This window comes from Lontra canadensis, unplaced genomic scaffold (genome assembly GCF_010015895.1).
Source record: "Lontra canadensis isolate GAN:19392208 unplaced genomic scaffold, GSC_riverotter_1.0 scaffold30, whole genome shotgun sequence".
Lineage (NCBI taxonomy): Eukaryota > Metazoa > Chordata > Mammalia > Carnivora > Mustelidae > Lontra > Lontra canadensis.
This window is the reverse complement of record NW_022631024.1, coordinates 13,118,355-13,136,939: the sequence shown is the minus strand read 5'-3', so window position 1 is coordinate 13,136,939 and position 18,585 is coordinate 13,118,355. Positions and strand designations below refer to the sequence as shown.

Genomic DNA, 18,585 nt, shown 5'->3' with positions numbered 1-18,585 from the left:
ATCGAGACGTGGCCGAGCCAGGTTTCGACCCCGTCACCGGATGCCTCTGCCACGTCACAACCCCCCTTTTTCCCAGGTGCCCTCTGCAGTCCTTCCTGGTCACCGCACTCCAAGGGGTTCGAACATCCTCCAGGGTCCTCTCTGCCATTCCTCCGGGGGTAGGACAGAACAGGTTGAGGGAAGAGGTGGAGGCAGTAAAGGAGGCTGTGAAGGAGCAGAAAGGGGGTGGGGAGGGCCTCCCACTCTTGGGGATGGGCGTCCAGCTGCTGTGAGGAGCCCCTGATGGCTCTGCCCCTTGGCTGCAAGGTTTGGAACAGGTCGCTCTGCTTCTCTAGAGCCTCAGTGCTCTTGTCCTGGGGCTGATGACACCTGCTTCACGAAGTTGATGATGTCTGAGAAGGTGGAGGTCAATGAGGGTGACAGTCGTACGAGGAGTTCCTGAGCTCTAGTGAAATGTGGGAATGTGCCGAGGGCTCTGCACGCCTTATGTCCCCGCTCTGCCGATGAGAAGAGCTCGCACTTAGAGAGAAGGGAGTGACTTTTCAGGTGGCAGAGCTGAGATTTGGGCCCGAGTCCGTCTGACCCCAAAGCTGCGTGTGTAATCGGCCTGCAGGCCGGCTGGACGGCCGGTGCTGATGCACTTGTGAACGGCGAGAGCCTACGCGGGGGAGGACTGTACGGGGAGTCTGGACCCCTCCTGCTCCTCCAGCCAGGACAGCTGATCTGGAAGTGCCTGTGGAGGGGTTTGGACGGGAGCTTTTGCTTCAGCAAGCCCGCCCCGCAGAACCCCACCCTGGCTTCCCCGTGGCCTTCCCAAATGGAGGCTCTTCGTTTTCTCCTGCCCTGTGTACGGTAGGTGGGGTAGGTGGGGTTGGTTTCCTTCCTGTCCCCCTTGGCTGCTTCCAAACTTTTATCCCTCCACCTGCTTATGAAAACCCTGCCCCGCAGAGGCACAATCCTGCAGCTCTACCACCCAATACCCCTCTTCACGGCTGACTCCTCCCGACTGGCGCCCTGGTCATTCTTGCCCCTTCCTGGGGGACCTGGACACCTGGCTCACAGGTGCATTCCACACCCCAGAGTCCACCGTCATCCTGGGTGTAATCGACATCCGCATGGACGGCCCAACTAGCGTAGCGTTCTGGCTTCTCTGTTCCTCTACTTCATCTCTGACAACTGGTCACACTTTGGATCCAGTCATGTGTAGCAGAGCCTGGCCAGTCTGTACCAAGTCATCTCCCTTTTTCTGCTAGGCCCACAGCTGGATTATATTTCCTAGCCCTGCCCTGCCACAGCAGAACTGATGAGCACCATGTACAAATCTGGTCCATAAACCCTACTCTTGTATGATTCTTTCTCCTCCTGCATCTGCCAGTCAGATGTAGAGTCCACTAGAGGACCCAGAGGCCACGGGACATGGTGGAACCACAACACAGAGGGACCCAGGTCTCTGAATCCTCTCGGAGGAGAGATGCCCAGAGGCTGCCCACAAAGCTCTTCATGGATGAATGACCTGGGAGCCAGAAAGATCTGGGCCCTACCACTACCCAGATGATCTCAGACAAGCAACTGAACTATTTTGGGCCTCATCTCTTTGTCTGTAACAGAGAGATGGGAACAACTAGTTTTCATAGTCTTTGAGGATTAAGCCTGTGGGAAAAGGGTCCAGTGCGTGTTAGATGCTCAAGATACTAGAGTTTTCTAGAGCTTTCTAGAGTTTTCTAGAGCTTTCTCACTGATCAGATGCTAAATCCAAATTTCAGTGATGTAAGATTTTACAATTCCAGCAAGCAGGGTACTAACCGTAGCTGCAGGAAACTTGTAAATCAGCGATTATTCGGAGAATATTGTTCATCTGATTGGATCTTTGTTCGTTTTCCATGATGCTGCCTGAGGCAGGATATGCAGAATCAATGTAGATTAAATCCAGAAGATAGATCCCTGAAATTAAAGAAGGTATTTAGTAATGGTGGGCATTCATCCTGAATCAGAACAAGATAGCACAAAACAGCACTACTGTACTAGAAGGTATAAAGTGTGACTTATGGAAAACCAAGATACTATTCTGACTTCACTCCCAATCCCGACTACTAATTTCTCACATAGACAGCTCCACTGCAACCAGGCATCTGTGTGACAACCAAAATGCATGCTGGCAAGACTTTAGCATTTCTAGTTCATACACTCTCTAGCTACAAGGGTTTTTACCTGTAATCCAACTGGAAAATAACAGGACATGAAAGGGACAGATACTTGTATTTTTCACCAACCGATGGCATTGGATAGATCTAAGGTGTCACATTCAGGACAATACCCCTTTGGACTGAATTCACTTTTCTACTTATTCACTTAACTATGTGTCTATTTTTCTATCCACACACACACACATACCCCAAAATAATAAATTAACTAAGAGACAAAAAAAATTTTTAAAAAGCAACAGTCCTTGGTACAAAGAGTTAAGGCTAGATAGAGAATTTTCTTGAGGGCGCGTGATAGGAAAACATGGTTACGACCTGCCAGTGGTGAGCCTCAGCACAGCCTCCTGGCATCAGCTCAACTGGGACTCAGCCGGCGATGGGAGAGGAGGACTGCGTGTGCAGCATGATCCACACCCCTGGCTCTCCACAGGTGTGCGTGGACACCAGATAGGATGCCGTCCCAGCAGCCCTCCATGAGGACTGCCACTACATCTATGATACTGGTGAGCTGAGCAGGAGGAACAATAGAAAGCAGAACTCAAGGCAGAAAATACTGCACAAGGCAGAGAGGAGGACTGATACTAATGAAAAGCACAGCTGATTAAGAGGATCAAATTGCTATACGCAAAGCAACACTGCATCAAAATACACAAAGCAAAAAACTGCCAGAAATGGAGTTCAACGAAACCACAATCATAGAAGGAGCCTTTGGCATCTCTCTTCCAGAATGTGTGTGTGTGTGTGTGTGTGGGTGTGGGTGTGTGTGTGCGCGCGCGCGCTTCTGCATGCTCACATGTATGCAGCTGTGTGCGTGCGTGTCTACCTACAAAAAAATACACGCATATACAGATATATGTACATACCTGTGCATATATGAATACTGAGTAATGAAACTAACAAGCTTGGTGTTATATAAATGAAAATATCTCTTTTCAAATATCCATCGAATACTTACAAAAACTGGTTATATATTAGACCATCAAGAAATGCTCAGTAAGTTCCAAAAAGTAAATGCTGTATTACCCACATTCTTTGACCTTACTATATTACACCTAGGATTTAGCAATAAATATAGAAAAAATTCTGATTAGAAAACACACATACACAATCAGAGAAAGACAATTATCACATGATCTCCCTGATATGAGGAATTTGAGAGGCAAAGTGGGGGGTTTGGGAGGTAGGGAAGGAAAAAAATGAAACAAGATGGGATCGGGAGGGAGACAAACCATAAGAGACTCTTAATCTCACAAAACAAACTGAGGGTTACCAGGGGGAGGGGGTAGGGAGAGGGTTGGTTGGGTTATGGACATTGGGGAGGGTATGTGCTATGGTGAGTGCTATGAAGTGTATAAGCCTGACGATTTACAAAGCCTGATGATTTGTACCCCTGGTGCAAATAATACATTATATGTTAATTTAAAAAATTAGAAAAAAAAGAAGAAAACACACATACACTCACAAGCATCTCTTAGGTCAAAGAAAAAGCAAAAAATGTAAAACAAAAAACTACTTGAAGATAACATCGGTGAGAACACTATGTATCCAAATGTATGAGATTTGACCAAAGTGGTACTCAGAGGAAAATTGATAGCCTTAAAAGTTTATTAAACTACTAAGAATTATGACAAATACGGTTAAGCAGGTATTTAATATAAAAGTTGTGGGATTTTTTGCATGGATGGACTATCACTGTACTGACTCATACATGCATTATCTTTTTAATCCTTACAACTCATTTTATAAAGGAGGAAGAGGAAATGCAGAGGGGATGCATAACATGTTCCAGGCCACACAGCTGGTAAATGATGGAGGTGGGAGTCGAACTCAAGCCTGCCTCCCCAGAGCACAAACTTCCTGCCATCACCGGGGACCGCTGGTGCTGGATACCATGAGTCATTCGTCTGCTTTAAAAATAACTACATATTGTTACGGGAAACCATTAAATCACAGAAACATATGCTAGCACTTCTAATTGGAGCCATTTCTACTTCCTTTCTTTCTAGTGGCACCGTGTTTCCAAAATTTTAATAATTAAAAGTAATTTCCCTTGTGGAAGCTCCAAGTTTGGTGGGTTGAAATCCACAGATGGATTCTCTCCTTGGATCTTGTTTTTCCTCTCCCTACTCAAAAATGTAATTCAGTTACCTCTCCAAGGATTCAGCAGAGGCAATCCTGAAAATCCCATTACTGCTTCAACCACAACAAAAAGGAGCCTCTGGGGCTGAGCATGAGGTGACTGGGACAGGGGACACGTGGCACCTCTGTTCTAGCTGCAAACCCCGTGCAGAATGGAACCGAGCCGACAGAGAGGCAGAATGAAGGCTCAGCCAGAAGCAGAGATGTGGGGAGCAGGATAAGGGAAGGGGGCTGGAGAATGGGGGCTTCTGGAAGCTCCACAAGCTGGGAACTTCCCTCTTTACCCGTGTGACTCTGCCATCAACCCCTGAGTGTGGAGGAGAAAATGAAAGCTCAGAGAGATTAAGAAACCTATCTAGGCCTCACAGTGGGTGCGTGGGATTGGAGCCCAGGTCTGTCTGGCTCCAGCTCCTGTGTTCTGACCCACTCACTGGCCCTCAGAAACACATGGGGAGTTGGCTTTTCTCAAATAACACCCTCAGCCTGGAAGGCTTGCTCTGTGCTGCCCTGGGAGGGCTGAAGCTGGCCCCTTTGCTTCTTCTCAGGTCCCTGGTTATGCAACGGGAGGCCAGGAGAGGCTCTCCTTCTAAGGGGTGGCACACCATTTCCAGCCCCCGGTGCTCACTTGCACCCCAGGGAGCACAGGGAGCTCACTACGCCAGCAGAACTAATTCCACTGTCAGAGTGTTCATTACCCCTCCACAAAATACTCTGACTCCAACACCTGTCTACTTCCCTGAGAGTACACTGTGACACACTGAGCACTGGGGGGCGGGGGGCCTCCCCAGAAAGGCCTGTTCCCAGCAACCTGGGCCTTGGTAATGCCCGGACAGATACTTCACCTAAACATCCTTTCAGCCCCACAACAAAAACCGCCCCAAAGGGAGCAAATCTTTTACAGTTAATACTGTGCAAATCCAGGGAAATCTTTTCAGCACGGTTATTAGCCCATAACTGGAAATATTTAAAAGCCTAAACTGTAATGAAATCATAAGGAGAGTCACCTCCCACTTGTCCCGTGCCAGCGCTGTTCTCAAGCCCCTCGTACAGCTAGCGCTCACCACAAGGGCAACACACTACTTCGTTGTATCATTCATGTATTTAACGTCTGATTCCCTCATCAGACTTAAGACTCATCAGAGCAGGAAGTGGGTCGTGCTCCAGAGCTCAGTCCGGGCAGCTGGAAGAGAGCACGCAGGAGCTGTCTGGCAAACAGCTGAATGAAGGATGCATGGAAAAGGCAGATTTTATGTGAGCCCCACAACTTCTTGTAAGTACTTCCCAAGTGCATTACTACCCTCGTTTTGTAGCTGAAGACACAGACGCTCAGAGTCAAGTGATGATAATAGTAAAAGAAAGAACTAATATTTCCATAAAGGTATATAGAATTTAGTATTTATTTTATTTTTTTAATCACTTTTTTAATGTGAAGTGTAGCGGACACACAATGTTACATTAGTTTCAGGTGTACAACACAGAGACTCCCAGGTTTATACGTCATGCCCTGCTCACCACAAGTGTAGCTGCCATCTGTCACCACACGACGCTAGCACCGTATCATAGACTATATCCCTCATGCTGGGCCTTTTATTCCCGTGACTTATTCATCCCATAACCGGATGTTTGTATCTCCCACCCCCTCCCCCCCAAAATTTAATTTTTAGTAAAATTAATTTAGTACTTAAGTAAATAATAACAACAAAACCAAGCACTTACTATGTACCAGGTCCTAAACTAAGAGCTCTGCCCAGATTATGGGATCATAACAGTAACACAGCTACCAGAGAGGTTTTACCTCTATTTTTACAGAAGAAGAAACTGAAGCCAAGAGAGCTGCTTCAACCTGAGGCCACGCAATGGGAGAAATGGCTGAGGCAGGATTTGAACATAGGTTTGTCCCGCTGTGTTGTCAGGCCTTCGTTTACCCCAGTCAGATCTTCTGGTGCCCGGCAGCCAGTGAGGCAAGAAGGGGGCACAGCTGGACCCGGAGGTACCCAGGCTATGGCTCTCCCTGCGGGATCAACACTCCCCTCGAAGGCTCATCACCACACTGTGGCTGCCCCTCCCAGCCACATCTTCCATCTCCTCCCCTCTGCCTCTCTGGCACTCAGCATGGCCTATCTGTCCCCGGTCCCGTCGTCACTGGGCCCACCCAGGCCTGAAGGCCCTGCCAGCTCTGCCACATGACAGGCAGCAGTGGCGTCAGTGGGAGAGTGTGGGGCTTGGAGCTGGGAGACTTGGAACCCTGGCCTTGCCACTCACCAGCTGGGTGGCCTCAGGCAAGTCCTTTTCACCTCCCAGGGCCCCAGTTTCTTGACTGGGACTGGGGGTATTGAAGGAGGTCCTGAGGAGTCTCCTGGCCCGGGGCCTGGACCACTGAGGTGCCCAAGAAGCGGAGCCTGAAACTGCCTCCAGGGCCAGGCCCCACTCGGAAGAACATCGGGCCGCCCATGGGAGGGATGCACCCGTCTGGATTTGCCATAACCGTGGATGGCGCCCAGATGCCGACCACGTGGTGGCCACCCACCTCAGCAGGCCAGTGCTGGGAGAATCTGTCTGGACGGGGATAGCACAGCTGGGATGCCTCAGCTCCTATCCTACTAACACGGTTCCTGCAGCAGACGAGGCTGTGTTAATGGCCTCGTTAAGATGGACAGTAATCGGACCAGCCACCAGCCCTGGCTGCCACAGCGCTGAGCCGCGCCAGAGTCCAGGGCTAGGCTGAGAGGTGCAGATGTGTGGCGGGAAACAGCTGTACTGATATCAGCCATGCTCTGTGGCAGGAAAGGCCGGCCTTGCCCGTACCACCGCACCCTCACGGCCACCGGCACTGAAGGTACTCAGCTTCCCAGATGAGGAAATGAAAGCTCAGAAAGGAAAAGTGACTTGTCTAAGATCATACAGCTTGCAAGCAGGCCATCAGGATTTAAATTCAGGCCCGTCTAACTCCAAAACCTGGGGGCAGAGAGCCATGCTCAGGGCTGGGAACTGGGAGTCCTTGGCCGGCACAGGTATGAGGGTCCCAGCCGCCCATGCTGTGTCCTGCCCCCATTCCCAGAGGATGCTTCTGGCAGCTGCCATCTGCCCCCGTGGCTTGCCCACCTGCAGACTGACCTCCTCTGAGATGGACAGCTCCCCAGAACATATTTCTGCTCTGCCCCCTCCTTCTGCACCCCACACAGGGCTTGGTGACACCCTGTGGCTGTGACACAAGGGCCAACCAGACTGCCATGGAGGGGCAGACAGCCCCGGGGCCGGGTGCGGCCAGCCCTCAGCTGGCTCTCAGCTCTGGATGCCCTCAGGGGCATAGGGCCAAACCTTCTTCCTGCCGGTGAATGTGGGCCCCCCACCAGGGGTGTCCACAAGGCGCCCCGGCCCCCAGGAGGGAGCGCCAGGCTGATGAAGGAGGTGCTCTCCTGAACAGACACCTTCTCTTAAGCTGAGGGACACCCATGGTCCGTGGCGTGGAGCCCGCCCGAAGCTGGGCGCCCTCCACCTCCCGGAGCCAGAGCCGCGGCCAGCACCCGGGCTCTGCCACAGCCCAGAAACTCACTGCTCTCTTGTTCCTCCCATCACCGCCCGCCTCACTTCCATCCCGAGGCTGGTTTTGGTTTTTCTCACACAGCTATCTATTTAATAAGGAAAATTCTGCTGTGTTGAGGGGAAAAATCCCTCCACAGCATAAAAAATATGCCACAGTTCCATCTGACACTTTCCTTTTTCTCTCTCCCTTGCCTTTAAAACTTGAGATGAAAGCTTTTTTTCCATGTTCTCCTGCTCTGCCTTGAAACGATCACTTTCGAACTTCAGAAATGAGGAGTGCTGGCACCCAGAACTATACTTGTGTGGTTTGATCACATAAACTGTCTTGATAAATTCCAAATGAAATAACAAAGCAGCAGCTCATTAGGGTTTTGTTGTTGTTGTTGTTGTTTTTTTAAAGAGAGCACAAAGCACTTCCACGTTCTGCAGGAGGAGATGTCAGCAGCAGCTCAGGGTCCCCGTCAGAGGCGGAAGACTGTGACTTTCACTTAGTGCCTGCTGATTCGTATCAATCACACAAAGCACAGCCTTCATAGCAAACCCTCCCTTAAAGAAGAGTCCTTATGTGAGATGTGCTAGAAGCTCACGGACGCTGAGAGCACTGTTTCCCAGGTCTGCAGAAAGGGGGCAGACCCAGGCGGTCACATGGCAGGTGGTCAGAGACCATGTTTCAGAGATGAGCACATGGCCTCATTTATTTCTTGGTGTTGAGGCTAATGAATCACAGGGCCACGTGGGCAAGGCTCTGCAGCCTGCACAGAATCCTGGGGTCCGGGGGAGCCAATTCTCCTCCTGGCTCCCTGAGGTGAAATGAGGACACAATCACAGATCCTCCCATGCCACGGGGATTACCTGGTAATCCACACAGATGCAGTGGGGTAACCTACTGGTTGCTCATGTTCTCTAGGGAGCTATGGGACCAGAAAGCAAATGCCAGTGTTCTGATGAGCAGTTAAGAAGGGGTGTGAAGAGGGGCACCTTGGTGGCTCAGTGGGTTAAGCCTCTGCCTTCGGCTCGGGTCATGGTCTCGGGGTCCTGGGATTGAGCCCCGCATCAGGCTCCCTGCTCAGTGGGGAGCCTGCTTCCCCCTCTCTCTCTGCCTGCCTCTCTGCCTACTTGTGATCTCTCTCTGTCAAATAGATAAATAAAATCTTAAAAAAAAAAAAAAAGAAGGGGTGTGAAGAGAAGGTATTAATCTGGTTATTATTATTATTGTTTTGTACTGGACACAGTGCAAAGTAAATCACACGTACTATCTCATGGAATCCTTCAACAATTCTACTGGCAGTGGAGAAGAAACTGGCATCTGTGGCTGCCTAATATCTATCCCAATTCTTTTGGAAACAGCCCTGACTTCTCCTTTGGGGGAAACTGCACCTCCCATACTCATAATCCATGTGGTTCTGGTAAATTTGGAGCAATCCCATTCCTTCCTCTGCCCCGGGAGGTAAAAACAAATTTTAAAAATGAATCATTTGGGTAAGAAAAAAAAAAAACCTATAAATAATTCAGAGATGAAAGAAGAGATTGAAGCTAAAATCACAAACTGTCTATACACAGGCTACAAAGCTACAAAATTCTATTCAGAAAAAAATCCAGAGCTACAAATGCTTATATGAATAATGAAGAAAGTTAAAAAAAAAAGAAATGAACTTAGTGTTTATTACAGAGAACTAGGAAAAGAACAAAACAAAGCAAAAGGAAGTGGGAGAAGACAATTAAAAATACAAAAGCAAAAATAATGATTTAGAAAAGTAAGGCCTATAGGGTGATAAATAAAGCTCAAAGTTGGTTCTCTGAAAAAGCTGAAGTTGACAATTCCTTGGTATGTATGAAGGACAAAAACCAAAAGACAGAAAGAAAACACAGATGCATAATGTTAGGGATGAGAGAGAGAGAGAATATGATTCCAAATATGGAGGAGATGTTAAAATAGGAATATGTGTCACTTTTATGGCAACATATTTGAAAATCTAGATGAAATGGGTGCTTCCCAGGAAAATCTACCTTCCCAAAACTGTTTTGGGGAGAGGCAAACACTTTCAACTATCAATAAAGAAAAAATATTAATAATATTGAAAAAATGCCCTAATTAAATATATTAAATATCCAAATACTTTGTGGAGCCCATCTATAAAACCTTAAAAGAACAACTGATGTTATTTAAACTGTTCCAGAGCATAGAGAAAATCAGAAATATTTGGAGTTCTTATGACTCTAGCATAACCATTATACCAGAGCCTGACAGAAATGGCATTAAAGAGACCAGGGGCACCTGGGTGGCACAGTTGGTTAAGTGTCTGAATCTTGGTTTCAGCGCAGGTTATGAGCTCAGGGTCATGAAATCAAGCCCCAAGTTGGGCCCCATGCTGGGTGTGGGCTCTGCTTGAGATTCTCTCTTCCTCTCTTTCTGGCCCTCACCCCACATATTCTACCTAAATAAATAAACCTTTAAAAAGATTTTAAAAAAGAGAGAAACCAATCTCATTAATAAATAAAGATCCACAGATTCCAAACAAAGCACTAGCAAATAAAATTCACCAGTATTTTATAATAATATTAGCAATTAGTAGTATATTAAAGAATAATACAGGAAATATGGCTATTACAAGAGTGCAATGATACTTAACAGAGGATCTGGAGAGATGCTAAAAAGCCATTGATAACTTTAATACACATCCCTGGTAAAGCACTGAGCTAGGAACAGACTTCTTTAATGTGATAAAGAATGCATGTTAGAAAAATTAAAACAATGTTCTTACATGAAAATATTAAATATTAAATAATGTTCTTAATATGAAATGCTGTTAATAGGAATGAGTTGTCCTGCTATCATTTACCACTATTCTGGATATATGAGCCAATGAGATATGACAACACAAAGAAATGTGTTAGAAGTATATTTTTAAAAGATTTTATTTATTCATTTGAGAGAGAGGGGGACAGAGAGAGCACACGTGAGTTGGGGGAGGAGTAGAGGGAGAGGGAAAAGCAGACACTGTGCCAAGCATGGAGCCTAACGGGGGCTTAATCCCAGGACCCTCATACCACGACCCGAGCTGAAATCAAGAGTCGGATGCTCAACCAACTAAGACACCCAGGAGCCCCAGAAATGTGTTATAAACATTAAAGACACCAATAATATTGCCATTATTTTCAGGTGATATAGTTATATTAGTTATATAATTAAACAATCTAGGATATTCAACTGAAAAACTATTAGTACTAAATAATATAACTAAGTTCAAAGAAATTATACAGAAGTCAATAGCATTCTTATATACTAGAAATCATCAGCTCAGAGCACCTGGGTGGCTCAGTGGGTCAAGCATCTGCCTTCGGCTCAGGTCATGATCTCAGGGTTCTGTGATGGAGTCCCGTGGGGCTAGGGCTCCCTGCTCACTAGGGAGTCTGCTTCTTCCTCTCCCTCTGCCCCTCCCCGACGTGTTCATTTGCATGTGCATGCTCTCTCCCTCTCTCTCAAATAAAGTCTTTAAAAAAAATCATCAACTAGAAAATGGAAAAAAGAGAGAGAGAGATATCCTGTATAGTAAAAACAAAAGTATAAAACCCCTGGGAGTTAATGTAAACAGAAATGTGTAAGATCTATACAAAGAAAACTAATTTGATAGAAAAATTACATAACATGGATTAAAAGAAATACGCACATTTCTCGGGCTTATTAATCCTTTGAAAAATCTACTTCACTGAAATAAAAGTACAATTCATACCAATATGAACTTTGTCTCTATCATGCTCTGTATTGTACTTGTCACAATAAGAATGTAACACTTTGGTAACTAAGATAAAAACCAATGAAATAAAATCTCTTAAGGATACGAAAGAAGATGCAAATAATGAGGACATATATAATATTCTTAGATGGGAAGAATCAATATCATGAGAATGTCGATTATTGCCTAATTAATATATTAACTTCATGTGATCCCAGAATTAATTCCGAAGTTTACCTAGAGGAGTAAATACATGAAAACAGAACATTTTTGAAAAGAAGAATGAGAAAAGAAGCTTGTTATAAAATGTGCCATGAACCTACAGTCACCGTGTGGTGTAGCACCGTTCCAGAATCAGACAAACCGAAGGTGGGGAGTAGGGAGACCAGCAATGGACACACACAGACACAGAAAGCTAGTGAAGGATAAAGGTACAGTTTAAATCAATAGCGCCCGTCAATAAATGGTATTGGGACAAATGATTATCTGTTTAAGAAAATAGAAAGCTGGACGTTCATTCCTTAACACAGAATAAATTCCAGATGATTTAGGGATCAAGATATAAATAGGAAGAAGAGTAGAATAAAATACAGGAGAATTTTCTTATAACCTTGGGGTATACGAGGGCTCAAGTGTGACCCAAAACTCGAGCCACGACAGGAAAGGCCTGCTCTTCTGGACTCCATCTGAACAGAAACACTGATGCATGATCAGAGAAAGTGCCATGCTAGAAGGTGAAAGACAAATGTGCGATGGGAAAGATACTTGCATTTATAAGACAATCACTAGTTCTGATCCACAAAGACCTCCTACAATAAAGGCAAATAATATTACAGAAGATGGTCAATGAAGGTGCCAAAGATGCTGAGGTTCGGTACTGATCAAGGAAGCAACAAATTAAAACGAGACTTTCTTTTTCTGGCTATTTATACCAGCAAAGGTCAAAAAGGTTGATGATACTTTGTGCTGACAAGAGTGCATGGAAATAGTCACTTGTACAAGGCTGACTGTGGTATAAAGTGATAGAAACTTCTAGAGGAATTTGGTAGCACCTATCAAAAATTTCAAAGATGTGGGGCGCCTGGGTGGCTCAGTGGGTTGGGGCCTCTGCCTTCGGCTCAGGTCATGATCCCGGGATCCTGGGATCGAGCCCCGCATCGGGTTCTCCGCTCTGCGGAGAGCCTGCTTCCTCCTCTCTCTCTGCCTGCTTCTCTGCCTACTTGTGATCTTCGTCTGTCAAATAAATAAATAAATAAAATCTTAAAAAAAAAAAAAATTTCAAAGATGTGTTTTCCAGGATCCAGCAGCTCCACTTCTAGTCATGTATCCTATAGCAATATTCCTCCAAATTACCAAAATAAGCAGGGATAGTCATTACACCATTGTTTGTCATTTATAATTGTGAAAAATTGCATGGTTTCCAGATGTTTTTTATCCAAGCAGTGGAATACACTGCAGCTAATTAAAAGAATAAAATATATTTATAAGAGCTGACAGGGAAAGATATCCATAATGTGTTTTTAAGTGAAAAAATCAGGTATGATTTTGTAGACTGTACCGATTCACACATGCAGGTACAAACAAGCAAACGAGGGTAGGGACAGGGAGAGAGAATTATTGCCCCAGCTATTAATAGTAGCCATCTTTAGGGATGGAATTTTAGGGTTATTTCCTGCTTTATATTTTATATTTTTAAGACTTTAGCTATAAATATATTATATTTATATAATATAAACATATTCTATATTTTTTAGGTCTTTAGCTATAAATATGTACTACTTTTGGAAATATGAAAGAGCAAGGTCTATCTTCTTTCTGTTCTTCCTTTCAATCATCAGAAAAGCAAACACTTTGGGGGCAGGGAAGAGGGAGGTAATATTTTACACAATGATTTTCTGAGCATTTTTAGCTACTGGGGAACACTTGGTCTTTAGGCTTTGATTTAAAGGCCATTGACCTTTACAGGCTGCCTCTCACCTTGTCTCTGGGCCACTGTTAACCCTCCATTATCTCCCAACTCCTCTCTCTGCTTTTGGCCTCCACCTCCAATCTATCCTGCACCTGATCATCTTTCTAAAACCCAATCAGACCATGCCCTTCCCCAACTTTAAAATTACCCAAAGACTTTCTATCCCCAGGGGGAAGTCAAGTGTTTGTGGCCTTGTGGGTTCTGCCCAGCCCTGCACCTCTGGTCTCTTCTCCCATCTCCTCCTCATGTGATGCTCCAGCTGTGTGGGCCTCTGTGGTTCCCCGGACAAGCTCTCTGCTCAAGCCTCTGAGCTTGGCAGAGCCAAGCTGTCCCCTTGCCCGCTCGGCCTTCTCCTCCGGCGGTTAGGGGACTCTTCCTGGAGCGCGCTGCCCTTCCGTTACAGCATTTACCACACACTCCTTGTCTTATCCAGCTCTGCAAGCTCAAGGGGCCAGCACTGAGCCCAGCACAGAGTAGGGGCTCAGAAGATGTCTGGAGGACAACTGGACCGGATATTGGGTCTTTATGTAAAACTACTTGACTCTCTGGTCTGGCACTGAAATTCCACTGCTCAGTAGAGGTGGCCGTGGCCACCGGGCACCCCACTCCACAGCCACCCCGAGAGGGTCGGCCCTGTGTTCCAGTATCTTCAGGCTAAATACCCACGTTTCTCTGAGTGTTACAATGGGCTTCCAGAGCAGCTGATGTCACCAAAAGGAAACGCAAGATGATTCCCCCAGAGAAAGCCTCCGAAACCTGCCTCATATTGGGTAGAATCGAGGCTGCCCACATGCCAAGGAAAACACTCCCGAGCTTGTCTTTCCAGCCCTGGCTCAGAGATTCGCTACTGTGCACAGAAAGGCTTCCTGGACATCCAAGGCCACCAGGATCCCAGCCAGAGAGTGAGCTCACAGACGATGACTGCCTCATCCACCGAAGTATTTTCCATTTCCTCTAATGTGCTCAGAGATCTGTGACCACACTTCACCTAGTCTTTAAGTGTAACAAAAAATAACTGAGGCAAAGGTAACACTGTCAGATTTAGTCTTTACTCAATGGAAACTGTGTAACAAAACACAACATTCTAAACCTCAGTTACCAATCTCTGCATTCTCTGCAAAACAAGCAACAGATGTGCAGAGGGTCAGCTAGATCCAAACTGGTTTTCACTTTTGTAAAGCAAATTCTTTTCTGATTTTGCTGAAATCAGATACTGAGAGACTCCTTGGCCTCTTTAGAAGAAGGAAGACATCTGACTACTAATTTATCTGTGGTTTTCAAGCCCAGCTGTTTTGATCACTCTCTTTCTTGACAGAGATGAGAGGCTGTGGGTCCGCATAGGACTGTCCTAGAAAACCCATTTTCCGGGAGCAGGGGCTTCTGCTCCACGGTGGGGGCCATCTCTCTGGGTTTTGCCCTTTTCCATGTCACAATGTGTACCTGAGGCTCCCAGCCCAGTCATATTCCTCCGGCCTGGGGACAGCCTGGATTTCTCCAGCCCTATGCAGGGTCTGAGTCTGCAGTCTGGGCTACTCCCACCAAACCCAAGCTGGGGATGCCACCAGGGCGCAAGACGGGCCCCACCAGCAGAGGCCACTGGTAGTACTCATGCCCCAGACTGGTCTCAGATGGTGTGTTCCTGGTGGGATGGGAGGGTAGAGGCTGAGGTCCTGCGGCAGACTGGAAGGCTCACCCACACTCACTCTACTTGTGCTGCTTTCTCCTGCCCACCAGATGCCATTCTCTCAGGAAATGATTCAAGAAACCTGATCGCCTTGACTCTGGGCTCCCGGTCACCTCCTTGAGACTCTGACTTCTACTCTGGTTGCTTCTACTCACCTCACTCAGTCCCGGCCCCTCCTCTTCTCCACAGCTCACTGCCAATCCTACAGGCTTTGGGCCAATGTCCCATTAGAACACTCTTGGCTAAGCCATCAGAGGATCCTTTGCAGGGAAGAGAGAGACCAAGCAGCAGGGAGGCTGAAGAAGGAGGGGGCAGAAGGGAAGGTGGTGGGTGGCTCTGGGGACAGGAGGCTCCACGGGCACAGGGCGCTACATGCTTAGGGATAAGCCCACGCAGTGAGGTCCACCTCCTTGTGTTCCAAATATTTGCTCAGTGCCTCCCCCATTCTAGACACAGGTGAATAGGGGAGAGCCACACAGGTGTGGTCCCCAACCCCATGAAGTGATACAGGCCAGCAGAGGCATTCAACAGAGGCATTCATTACACACATAATTAAGGGTGGGGGATAGCTAAAAAAATAATACTCTAGGATAGGCTTACTTTGGGGAATTAGCCTCAGATGTCAATGAGAGGCCTGGGAGGAACCAGTGGCATAAGAGACAGAAATGGGTTGATTATGTCTTTAATACTCAAGGAGTTCATTCTGCTTTCCCTGGCCTTAGCCGTCCTCCTCAACTCCAGAGATACTAAGTAAACTGTCTGAGGTCACTCAGCACATACGTGGCAGAAGTGGGATCCGGGCCCAGGTCAGTGGGCTCTAGCACCCACACCCTTACCTACACATCATTGTAGCTCAATGCATACACTAGACAAATGAATTAAAAACTCAAAACATCTGGGGTGCTTGGGTGACACGGGTAAGTGTCTGACTCTTGGCTTCAGCTCAGGTCATGATCTCAGGGTCATGAGATCGAGCCCCACATCAGGTTCCAGGCTCAGCTCAGAGTCTCAGCTTGAGACTCTCCCTCCTCCCTCTGCCCCTCCCCCCAGCCCATGAGCGCACGCTCTCCCTCTCAAATAAATAGAATCTTAAAAAGAAACAACTCAGACTTTAGCGTTCAAATCCTGACACTGCCATTAATTTGTCCAGCGAGATCCTGGGTGGGTTCTTCGACTTCCTTCTTCATCTGGGAAATGGAGATGGTATCTGTAACCTCCTTACGGGGCTGTGGTAAAGTCTACAGGAGTTCACGCACTTGAAAGGGGCCAGCACAGTAGCTCAAGTTACTTGTCAAAAAACCCCAACAAATTTAAGGGTGATGAGGGACTATACCTGTTTCTGGAAACCTTCCAGATGAGACTAGACAGCTCCTCACAGAGCCTCCCCTGACTTAACACTAAAAGTTTTTGGAAAAAAAAAAAAAAAGATGGGGGCACTTGTCTGGCTCAATCAGTGGAGTGTGTGACTCTTGAACTCGGGGTCGTGAGTTCAAGCCCCATGTTGGGCATAGAGATTACTTAAAATGAAAGCTTAAAAAAAGAAAAAGAGAAAAGGGGTCCCTGGGTGGCTCAGTTGGTTAAGCATCTGCCTTTGGCTCAGGTCATGATCTCGGGTGCCTGGGACTGAGCCCTGCATCTGGCTCCCTGCTCAGTGGGGAGTTTGCTTCTCCCTCTCCTTCTGCCCTTCCCCCTGCTCATGCTCTCTCTCAAATAAATAAAAAATAAAATAAAACAAAATAAAGAAAAAAAAAAAAGATGAAAACCACCTCACCAAGCCTGGCAGACAGCCTTATTGCTAGGACCCAGGAAGAAACTAAACATACTATAGGCGGATGAGGAGGACAGAAACTGAGCAAGTGTAGACCTCGTCAATTTATTCATCTTAGGACCTACCCCCAGACTCATAGACCCATGGATCTAAAAACTAGAAAAGTCAGGTCGATGACCAGTATGCTGTCATCCATTGTCACTTTATTCCAGGATGTGGTCAGAGGAAAGAAAATCCAACAAGAGAACACCTGGAAAAATACTGCCAAACCACGGAGTCTGGAATGCACGAAGAACGGGCTGAACCATGAGAACATAGGTCCTCAAATGGTCTACTTCAGGATCCAAAAGAAGGTTCAAGACACTTCTTCTTTTCAATATAGTATAAGAAGACAAGGCTTTGGTGACAGGAGAGAACCGTCAGAGGTGAAACTACATGTGAATGAGCTAGACAGAGAGATGCCTGAGGTAAGAAAAGTAGAAATGGAAACTAAGAAACACAACAGAAGAATTAAAAAAAAAAATTTAACACCAGAGGCAGCGAGGAACGAAATGGACACTTGGGAAGCTTGCATCACTGATGTGGAGGGCCAGTTTGGCAAGGTCAAATGCCAAGGGAAAGGATACGGGAAGAAAGGATATAAGGGCACGCGGGGGCCTGAGAACAGACAGCTGACCCAGGGCAGGGGTCTTCCCAAGGATTGTGTGCCAGGGCCTGGGAAGGAGACCCAACCCTAGACATATCCAGGATGAAAGTTTGAATTAGAAAAGAAAAGAAAAGAAAAGAAAAGAAGAAGAAGAAGAAGAAGAAGAAGAAGAAGAGGAAGAGGAGGAGGAAGAAGAAGAAGAGGAAGAAGAGGAAGAAGAAGAGGAAGAGGAAGAGGAGGAAGAGGAAGAGGAAGAGGAAGAGGAAGAAGAAGAAGAAGAAGAAGAAGAAGAAGAAGAAGAAGAAGAAGAAGAAGAAGAAGAAGAAGAAAGCCTTGCAAAGATCCAGGGAAAAAGCAAAAGCATCAATCCAGAAAAGCCCGACCCTCCCCGCGAGTTGTAGGGACCCCTTTCGCTCTACTCTCATGCAACCTGACGATTCCCCAAATGACTCCGATGACGGCAGCTTCCCTGCCCAGCTGCTTTCCTGTGGGAGGGGGAGCTTCTCAAAGGCAGAAGGACTATCTATTCGTGAAATGTTAGTGGACATCTGGTGATTTGTCAATTGCTTTGATTTTTTTTTTTAAGAAGAAAAATATTTTCCCCTAGTAATTATAGCACTTAAGTGTAAAGACCCAAAGAGATGACATATGATTTTGGATGCCATAAAAGTTGGTTAATGCACATTTTTTCCACAAATTTATGAGCACATTTCACCACTGCAGACTGAGGGCAGCAGCAGACGTCAACTTCTGGGCACACTGTGAGCAGAATCCACGTGCTCTAGCCACGCTCCCTAGTCAGCAGCGTGCAAAGCCCAGAACCGTCCCCTGCAGTTGCACACCCCCCGCCCCCGCCCCGTGGACGGGTCAGTTCGGGATGCTGCAGGTGAGCTCTGAGGAG

General features: G+C 46.6%; 1 protein-coding gene across 10 annotated transcripts in view; it reads right to left on the bottom strand.

Moving 5' to 3' along the window:
- Positions 1-18,585, bottom strand: part of RALGPS1 (Ral GEF with PH domain and SH3 binding motif 1) — a 268,752-nt gene that overhangs the window by 47,613 nt on the left and 202,554 nt on the right. For all 10 annotated transcript variants that reach the window (XM_032865898.1, XM_032865897.1, XM_032865892.1 and 7 more), the window contains one exon: positions 1,804-1,941. In XM_032865898.1, coding sequence (XP_032721789.1) covers positions 1,804-1,941 — 138 coding nt within the window. The remainder of the gene's footprint in view (positions 1-1,803; positions 1,942-18,585) is intronic.